At 52.9% G+C, this 9,665-nt stretch overlaps 1 protein-coding gene across 1 annotated transcript; it reads left to right on the top strand.

The window, feature by feature from the left end:
* Position 1: 1 nt before the first annotated feature.
* On the top strand, positions 2-4,797 carry NKX1-1 (NK1 homeobox 1). Its single transcript, XM_042811746.1, has 3 exons — positions 2-476; positions 4,004-4,200; positions 4,240-4,797. Exons 1-3 carry the CDS (start codon positions 2-4, stop codon positions 4,795-4,797), a joined length of 1,230 nt encoding a protein of 409 aa, XP_042667680.1.
* The last annotated feature ends 4,868 nt before the right edge of the window (positions 4,798-9,665 follow it).

Genomic DNA, 9,665 nt, shown 5'->3' with positions numbered 1-9,665 from the left:
CATGAATGTGAGCAGAGACAAGGTCGGTGACATCTCCATCCCGGCAGCGGCAGCCGCGGCCGTGACAGCCCCCGCAACCGCGGCGGGCATCGGCGGGGAGTCGTGCGGCGTGCGCGGGGAAGGCATGGACAGCCATGGGGAGCAAAGGCTCTCGGCCGGCGGAGAGCTGCCGCTCTATTCCTGCCCTGGGAATAGGGACAGACAAGGGGACGGTCAGAGCAACACTCCCGGACAAGAGGGGGCAGTGGCCGCGCTGCCCATAGTGCACAGAACCACCTCCTTCTCCGTGCTCGACATCCTGGACCCTAACAAATTCAACAGCAAAAGGAGGCAGTGCGCGGTCTTGTACAAATCGGTGGGGACCGAATTCACGCTGGGGGCGGAGGATAAACCCGAGGACTCAGGGACGGAGCTGGCCGAGCCAAAAGCTCTCGCCGAAGATTTCGACACGTGCAAGAAGTCCGCAGAGCTGATCAGTAAGTAGGTGTGGGGGCTCCCCGGGACGGGGGCTGTGCCCGGACGCCCGGGAAGGGGCTCGCGTGCTTTTACAGATCGTCGGGAAGCAGCGAGCCGGGGGCACTCGCTTCTCGAGGCTGTGCGAACGCTAGCTGCATGGAGGTGGAACTAAGTTTTAGGCCTGGGGTCGGAGAGGTGGGGGCCGGGCGCAGCGCTCCGCTACGGGCAGAGCTTCCCTTGGGAGGCCCCGCTGCCAGTGTTCCTCCTCCCTGAGCTCCGTGCGGGGCAGCCCGACGGCAGCACCCGGTCGCTTAACCCGGAGCGGCGGTGCGCTACCCCGGCGGGGCAGGGCGCGCTGCACGGGGCAGCTGCCAGCACCGGGGAAGAGGCTGCGTCGCCGGCCGGGCCGACCCTGAACGTCTCCCGGTGCTGAGGAGGACCCAAAGGGTCGGAGCTGCCGGAGGGCCCTGCGGTGGCAGCCCGCTCCCTCCCACCCGCCCGGGGCTCTCGAGGCATTTCTGACTTTTATGTATGTTCTCCCCAGCCTTGGAACCCGCTCTCCCCTTCCCCCCCTCGCGTTGCTCTGGGCGACAGATTCAATTTTCTCTCTCCCCTTGGCTTTTTTTAGGACAAATCAGACTAATTGTGACAAAATGCTGGTTATCTCTGGAAAAACAATTAAATTCCTTCGATTACATTTAAGGTAAAATGTGCTTAGCAGCGTAAAGAGGCTGGATAATGGGGGAAATCGCCCCAGAGTGGCATGTAGGACTGCCTGGATCGATATCCTATTATCGAATTGTGCATATCTCTTTCAAGCACCTTGCAAACTCTTTCCTAACATCTAAATTATAGGGTCAAAATTCGGATAATTACTCGATTAAAACCTATTACACTTATTAGGGCTCGCTATTGATCGGGAATTGCATTCGACCCAAGCTCTAGATTGCTTTTTCTCTTTCTGGGTCCAAATATCCCGAGTTTGTCACCTCTAAACCCCGCGGCTCCGGGGACAGCGGAGCGCTCCGGGCAGTGGCAGCTCCGGGAGTGGTGCGGGGAGCGGTTCGCGTCCCGAGCGCGGAGCGGGGCAGGGGAGAAACTTCTTGGGAAGGGGAAAATGATTTCTGCGTCTGGGCCGGGAGAAGGGACTCCGAGCTCTCCCATCCCACCACGGCGCGACTCTTTCCGTTAAATTAAGCAGAGAAAGCGCTCTGGAATTTTTTTTTTTTTGCCGCCCGTCTTTCAGAGCGGGAGTGTTTCTAATTCCGAAAGCAAAAGCGGGAGCGGAGCGTTGATGGAATTCCAAAGAGATTCTTTTTTTGGAAGTAGTATGTACCCGAGGTAATTCTTCGTCTAAGCTCATCCGACTTTTGTCATAGCAAATAGATCTGCGCGATCCGAAAGACGGACGAGGTGAGCCTATCGCTAATATCGCACTTTTATCTCCAGACAAGGAGAGAAATGCAATGCCATCACTTCTCTAACAGCAAACGGAGCGGGGATCCGCGGCCGCTGCGCGCGTTCGGCCCTCACGCGTTAACGTTGTCACAAACAGAGCCGGGACTGCTTCAAATCGCCAAACTTAATTCTCCTCTTCCCTTCCCCCTCTCCCTCCCGTAATTAACAGCAGCCCCGGCACTGCTTGGATTTAGGAGAGGTGTTTCGAAAAGCAGCCGTAGTGCCGACAGCGGAAAGGTGAGGGCTGCTGGCAAAAGGAGAGTGGATGGAACGGGGCGCTCGGAGAACTGCGCGGTCCGAGGAAAAACTCCGCATTCAGTTCACATTCAGCATCTTCCGAGCACAAAACCACAACTGCGGCGTCCATCTCCGTCACGAAAAGCACCCGTTCTACATTTTTTTCTGCTTAAAGGAAATTGTAGCAGCTTAAATAGAACCGCGGACGGGATTTCCTAATTTACCGGAATAAATAAACTCCCGGACCGGGACCGGGCAGTTCAACGGGCGTGGAAATCGCCACGCACAGATACACGCACTGCTTGTGTATTGCTGTGGCCAAAATGGCACACGACGGTGTGAAATAAGTTAAACAGGTCGTGGGACAGCCGTCCTCACTCACGGTGTCGGATGGGGGAAGCAGATCCCATCCGCACGGCTGTGCGGCGGCGGTCGGGCGGGTTCGCTCTTCACTTTCTGCTTTGATCAGGAAGCTGGAAAGGACTCGAAACAAACCCGCGTTTTTAAGGGATGTTTTCCGGGTAAAGTGGGTTACACAAACTTCTCTGCCCCTTTTTCTCCCCGAGCCAGCCAGAGCCGACGTCAAGCCAAAATCAGCTCCTTCAACAGACATCATTTTAAAAACACCCTTAGGCTATTGGTGAGGGTCCGGTGCCAGGGTATGGACAGAGCAGGGCATGCACTAACGGGTTCAGTTTTGGGGGCGTTAAAACCGACTAAAACACCACGGGGTAAGGGTGACAGATGAGCGATCCACTTTCTCTTGCACACCTCGGTTAACCGAGTACAACGAGCCTTCAGCTCGAGATCTCCCGGAGCTGCGACCGCGTTGTAGGTCCGAGAGGAGGGAAGCGGAGGGGTGCCTAAAACCCGCGGATGAAGGGCTGCGGCTGTGGCCTGAGCCCCCGGTGTCTCCGACGGCGCCGTGGCCCCGCGGCACGTTGCGGGCAGCGCTCTCCTGCCGGCAGCCGGAGCAGCCCGACGGGATGAGGAGTTGGCTCTCCCGAAAACGCTCTTTCCTTCCAGGCTTCGCAATGACGGAACCATCAGCAGAAGTCCGATAGCCTTAAATATCGGATAATTGAGCCTGTTCTCCAATGAAGACCGTTAATTTGAGCGTCCTATAAACCCAAATAAATTAAATGACCGTTAACTAGTTTGTACATTACACAAAATGAGTTTAATTAAGTTTGTATCTGCTCTGCTAATCAATACAAGTATTTACTCCTCTTTAATACTTCCATCTCACGAACTGACAAGAGGTCAAACCAGGCGGAGAAAGGGTTAAAAATGCCGGAGCAAAAGCCAGCAGCTCTCCCATCGGTGCGGACACTTCCCTAACTAAAACTGCTAAAAGCGCTGACAGCCTCTCTGCCCTCCTCCCCAGGGCTGCTCACTCGGCTCAGGCCGCCAGCCCACCTCCCCATCCCTCGCGCTGCCCGAAAACGGAGAGCGGTGCTGCGGGATCTGGCCCGCGGCTCCGGTACCACGGCGTTGCGTCCCCGAAGGGCCTTTCCGGCCGTGTTTTGAGGATGAGGTTGGAAGCGGCCGCCGCACGGTGCCGGAGTCTGTCCGGCCAAAAGCTTCCCGGGCAGCGCGGCACCGTGCCGGTCCCAGAGCGCAGCCCCCAGCGCTGCCCATCAGTGGCAGCTCAGATACCAACCCCCGCCGCTTCCGAGCAGCTCCGAGCCTCGCACGCTACGAGCACGGGATATCCACACCCCCACGTCGGGGTTCCCCCGTTCCCCTGTCCTAACGGCAGCAGCGGGGAGGCCGAGGGGCGTCGGGGCCGCGCAGGGTCGGGGCCGGGGCGGCTGGCTGAAGTCTAACGGCTGCTGTCTGTTTTGCGCAGAGGACGGCGAGCTCTACAAGGCCGAGGAGTGCGACCTGGACTACAGCAGCCGGCCGAGCCGCAGCCCCGACAGCGAGCTGCAGGACGACGAGGAGCTGTGCAGCGAGGAGAGCAGCAGCAGCGGCAGCACCGGCAGCGGCTCGGCGGCTCCCGGCGAGGCCGAGGCGGTCCCGCAGCACTCCGAGGCTCCCGAGGCGGCCGTCGGCCCTCCGCCCCCCCCGCCGCCGCCGCCCCAGCAGCCGCCGCCGTCCCAGCAGCCCGGCGGAGGGCAGCAGCAGCCCAAACCCAAGAGGAAGCGCACGGGCTCGGACTCCAAGTCGGGCAAACCCCGGCGGGCGCGGACAGCTTTCACCTACGAGCAGCTGGTGGCGCTGGAGAACAAGTTCAAGTCCACGCGGTACCTGTCGGTGTGCGAGCGCCTCAACCTGGCGCTCTCGCTCAGCCTCACCGAGACGCAGGTGAAAATCTGGTTCCAGAACCGCCGCACCAAGTGGAAGAAGCAGAACCCGGGCGCCGACACCAGCGCGCCCACCGGCGGCGGCGGGGCGGGCGGCGGGGCGAGCGGGGCGCTGGGCGGAGGGGCGCTGCCGGGCGGCCTCAGTCCGCTCAGCCACTCGCCGCCCATGGGCAACCCGCTCTCCATGCACGGGCCCGGCAGCTACGCGGGTCACCCGGCCGGGGGTTTGGTGTGCGCCGCCCAGCTGCCCTTCCTGCCCAGTCCGGCCGTCCTCTCGCCCTTCGTGCTGGGCTCGCAGACTTACGGCGCTCCGGCTTTCTACACCCCCCACCTATAAGCGCGCTCCGCCGCTTTCCCCCAGCCCTCAGCCCTCGGTTGCTGAGGGGACCGGTCCGGCCCGACGGACCCCCTGCGGAACCCCCTGCGGAGGGGCGCGGCGGCGGGCCGGGCTCTTACCTCAGCGCACGGAGCATTGCGGACCTGACCGGCGCAGCGCCGCGCGCGACGACCGAAGCCCCCTCGCCTGCAGGGCTTTGGGTTTCTTTCGTTTTTACGTTCTGCATTTCTGTATATTTCTGGTCGTTACGGAAAAAAAGAAAAAAAAAAAAAAAGAAAAAAAAGGAAAGAAAAAAAAGTTTTAACTTTATAATTAATGTATAAGGGATGGGAATGACGGCGGGAAGATGATACAGAGAGCACTTTGTTTGCTGAACACTTTAACTCAATAAACGTGAAGGAGGAACCCGTGGTGCCGGCTGCTGCTTCCTGGCGGGGCTGCAGGAAAACGCCCACAAAAGGCAAAAGGGCCGATTCGGGGGTTTTGTTTCTCGTTGCGTTTACGCTGGGAACTGCGCCGCGTGTTTCCTGTTCACAAACATCGTTTTTTCTTCTAATGCAGAGGCCATTGCCCTCCCGTGTTCCCGTGGCCGTCCCTCGCCAACAGCCGACCTCCGCTCTGCAATGTTAGGACCACTCCACCCGCCCCCCCCCCCCCCCCTTTTTTTCTTCTTTTTTTTTTTTCTCTCTGTCCGTTGACGGATAGTCCGATATTTTGGCTTTGTGTAAATAGAACAAACCGGTTCTTTCGCTCATATCCCGGCCCTTGAGCAAATAAAACAATCTTCCCATCGCGCCTCCGCTGATGATTTTGAAAATAGTATCAATTCTATCACCCTTATTTTATTTCTTCTTAATTGCAAAGCCGGACCGCTTCGTCCACCCCGAACGGGCTGCAGGGACCTCATTCCCCATGTGTTCCCGAAGTTCGTACGGAAGGGAACTTCCGATTCCCACTGTTGTGTCTGGATTTTGTTTGTTTTATTTTTCAGCTCAGAAACGTGACGGCTGCTCTCCTAAGGTAACTTTACGAATCTGGCTTTTCCTCGCGTGATTTTAAGGAGCTCTTACAGAACATCCCAGCCGCTGGCAGCCGCGCTGCCTTCCGTCCGTCCTTCCTCGCAAGGAGCCGAGCGGCTGGGCAGGAACGCGGCGCCGCGGTGCATCCGGCAGGGGGCGCTATAATGCGGGAGGGCCCGGCCTCAGCTCCAGGAAAGGTTTGGCGCCTCGCCCTGTTCCAAGAGTTCATCTCTCGACCTTCAGAACCGTGCGAACCCGTTTGCGTTTGGTGATAAGTGTTGTGATAAAAAGTGTTCCGAAGTAAGTTTTCAGTGAGAACGCTACAAGGGTTCAAGGCCAGGCTAAATGTGGCTCTGGGCAGCCGGGTCTGGTGGGTGGTGACCCTGCACATAGCAGGGGGTTGAAACTAGATGATCATTGTGGTCCTTTTCAACCCAGGCCATCCTATGATTCTCTGATAAGGGTTGCTTGGAGCACAGCTCTCAACTGACAGGAGAAAAACAGACGAACTGGGAAGGGGTCGCTGAGAAAACTTGTCAAACCAACCTGTTGCTGACCAGGTCTGAGCAAATGCTACTAGTGCTGGTGTTTGTAGCTCAGATGGGGCTTCATTAGAGAAAAAATAGCTTCATTAAGAGAAATAGCAAACACAGAGGGAACTCCAAGCAGTTCCTCTAGCTGAAAAGTATTCCAGCACTAAATGGGAAATGCTCGGAGCTCTGGAGCAGATGATTTTGCTGCTCTGAGTCACTTAGCCTCCTGCCAGCAAAACCTGTCTGTGTGAGCGTTATTACTCACAGCTGCTGGAGGAAGGAGTCAGCCTGAGATTCGCAGTCATTAAATCCATCTTAACAAGGCTTCTCACATTTTAAGGCAATGCTGAAAACAGACTCTGAGGGGTATTTCTTAGCATTGGTTAGGAAGTTATTGACAATTCTTGCTTGAATGTCTCATCCAGTTGATGTTCTGCACATAGAAGTCAATACAAAAACCAAAAAGCCTTGGCTGTAGCAGAGCTTTCCCAGCACACAGACTGTGTACCATGTAGTCAGTCTTAAGTCACAGCCCACACCTAGAGGCCTTTTATAGTATGAGCAGGAGCAGCACTGAAGATTAAGTTCTCAGATGGTGCTCCCTGGACCACTGTCCTGTAACCAGGCTGTGTGCCTGCCAGGGAGAAGCTTGGTGGTATCCGCGTGGGGCTTTGGTTCAGAAACATCCTTTGTGTAAATGTTCAGCAGCTAGTGCCAGCTGCTCCCACCTGTTTGAATGTCCTAACTTCATTGCCCATGTCCCTGCCCCTGCACATTTTTAAATAAATTCCTACAAAACTCAATGTTAAGACTAGACATTAGGAAGAAATTCTTTACTGTGAGGATGGTGAGACACCGGAACAGGTTGCCCAGAGTGGCTGTGGATGCTTCCACCCTGGAGGTGTTCAGTGCCAGGCGGGATGGGGCTGTCAGCAGCCTGGTCTAGAGGGAGGTGTCCCTTCCTGTAGCAGAGGGGTGCAACTACATGATTTTAAACGTCCCTTCCAATCCAAACCATTCTATGATTCTATGACCCTCAGTTAAATCCAAGGTTGCAAGCCTGTTTTGTGAGACACGATTCAGACACTAATTGCATCTTACCACTGTTTACCGTGTTTGTGACAGAATTAAACAGAAAGAGAAGGAATCTGCATCTATTTTGTCTTGTTCTGAATATTCCTGCTTATATAGAACAGGTGTTAATGTTCACACAATAAATTGCATTAAATATCTTAAGAACAAATAAGAGAAAAAGCACACAAGTACAGATCTGCTTCAAGTAACTGGGAGAGAACTCAAAATATTTTGAAATATTTTCTCTCACTGCTTACACACCTAGCTGATGAAATTATATAAGATTCATTAGAGACCAGTCTTTTGTATTTCCTCACCACAAAAAAAAAAAAAAAAAAAAAAAAAAAGTGCCATTCTGGTTTTAGATGAGATTTTTTTTTCATATACTGTAAACCCTCTGTTTGAGGCTGAACTTGCAGTCGCATTTCACATTTCTGCTCATACACGAAATAAGCAAAATGTTGATTTTTCCATACAAAACTTCATTTAAATTATTTCTTGAACAATACATGGCTGTGCACAGGGGGCAAACATCCAGTACCTCATGTATTACGTATGTAAAATAGTCCTGCTCTAACACTGACATATTTAACTTAAATTCTCATTTAAGTTTTACAGTGTGTGGACAGTTCTTGAGATCGTGACTCAAAGGGTAAGCAAAAAAGCACAGCTATTCTAGAGCCTGTTTTATCTACTCCAGGAGTAGATAAAACATTTTAAATTATATTTGAAGATTTGCCAGATTCTGGGAATTTTACACAGATCAGAGTGGACACTGAAGATGAAGGAGACAAGCAAGTAAACAAATGCAATCCTAACAAGTTTTTCTCACAAGGTGGGTTTACATAAACTATTTTCTTCTCTACCTGATGCACTTCTGTAAGCTTTTTGCTTGTTTGTTTCCGACCTTCCTGTTCTGCACATGGTCACATTACCTGCACAACTTGGGGGACAGAATGATGGCTGTCACGGTGAAAATAACCCTGGCAGGAAGAGCCCTTTCTCCATGTCTGACACTGTATGACAGGCATATGGATTCATCATACAAAAAAAGCCTCAAAGCAATGCTTGAGCTTATCCGAGCATTAGAAATCTAGAGCTGATAAGACTACAGTGCCCATTCAGGAGAAATCCTCTGCATGCACCCTGAACCTATAGGAAAACACCAAGGACACAGACCAACTCATGTCCAGGACCCAGAAGTCTGGGCATGCAGGTTCAGGCAATGTGACAAACATCTGCCAAGTCCAGTATATGATTTACTAATTTAAACTTGGTGTATGACAGATCTTTAGCTAGTTAAAACCAACACCCCACCTTAAGTGTTAGACTTCATTTTAAAAATATCACTATCTTCTATATTTTCTTCTCTGCACTGTCACAAACCAGTGACATTATACAGAAGCAGTCAGTGAGAGCTGACACTGCAACAGAGAACTGCAAGTTACAGAAATATGTGTGAGAAGACGATTGACACAATAAAGATTCACCCCTTTTATAATCTACTGCTTTCCCAGTACAGAAAAAGAAATCTAGCCTTACTACATGCATTTCAATTAATGTCCAATTCCTGTTTGTTTTACAACCACAGATTCTTTACAAGGGTGGATAGTGATAGGACAAGGGGGAATGGTTTTAAACTGAGACAGAGGAGGTTTAGGTCAGATATTAGGAGGAAGTTTTTCACACAGAGGCTGATGACACACTGGAACAGGTTGCCCAAGGAGGCTGTGGATGCCCCATCCCTGGAGGCATCCAAGGCCAGGCTGGATGTGGCTCTGGGCAGCCTGGTCTGCTGGTGACCCTGCACATAGCAGGGGGTTGGAACTGGGTGATCGTTGTGGTCCTTTTGAACCCAGGACATTCTGTGATTCTATAACACACAGTGGAAGAGCCTGTCCTGCACAGCTGAGCTCAGAGAGACTCTTCCCCATCCTTCCACCTTACCATACGTAGGGTGACAAGCTTTATTTCTTCTGAGTTGATCCCTAGGGACTGCATAGGGGAAGAAAAGCACAGGAGCATTTTGATGGGCTGCTGGTATAGCTTTGCAACTGGTTGTTGATGAACAGTGCTAATAGCAAACTGCCCTAGCTAAGATCTATTGAAGATTTGGTAATGTTTTAAGAATGTTTGGAACTTAAAGGACTTAATGCACCTTGTAGTTAAGTGTTTGGATGAAATACTGCATTTGCTTTGAGCATTCCTGATCATGCTTTCACTTTCCCCTTCTTCAGGATTC

Source organism: Centrocercus urophasianus, unplaced genomic scaffold (genome assembly GCF_019232065.1).
Source record: "Centrocercus urophasianus isolate 14NV4802_14NV808 unplaced genomic scaffold, USGS_Curo_1.0 seq_13, whole genome shotgun sequence".
Taxonomy (NCBI): domain Eukaryota; kingdom Metazoa; phylum Chordata; class Aves; order Galliformes; family Phasianidae; genus Centrocercus; species Centrocercus urophasianus.
This window is presented reverse-complemented; position numbering and strand designations above follow the sequence as displayed.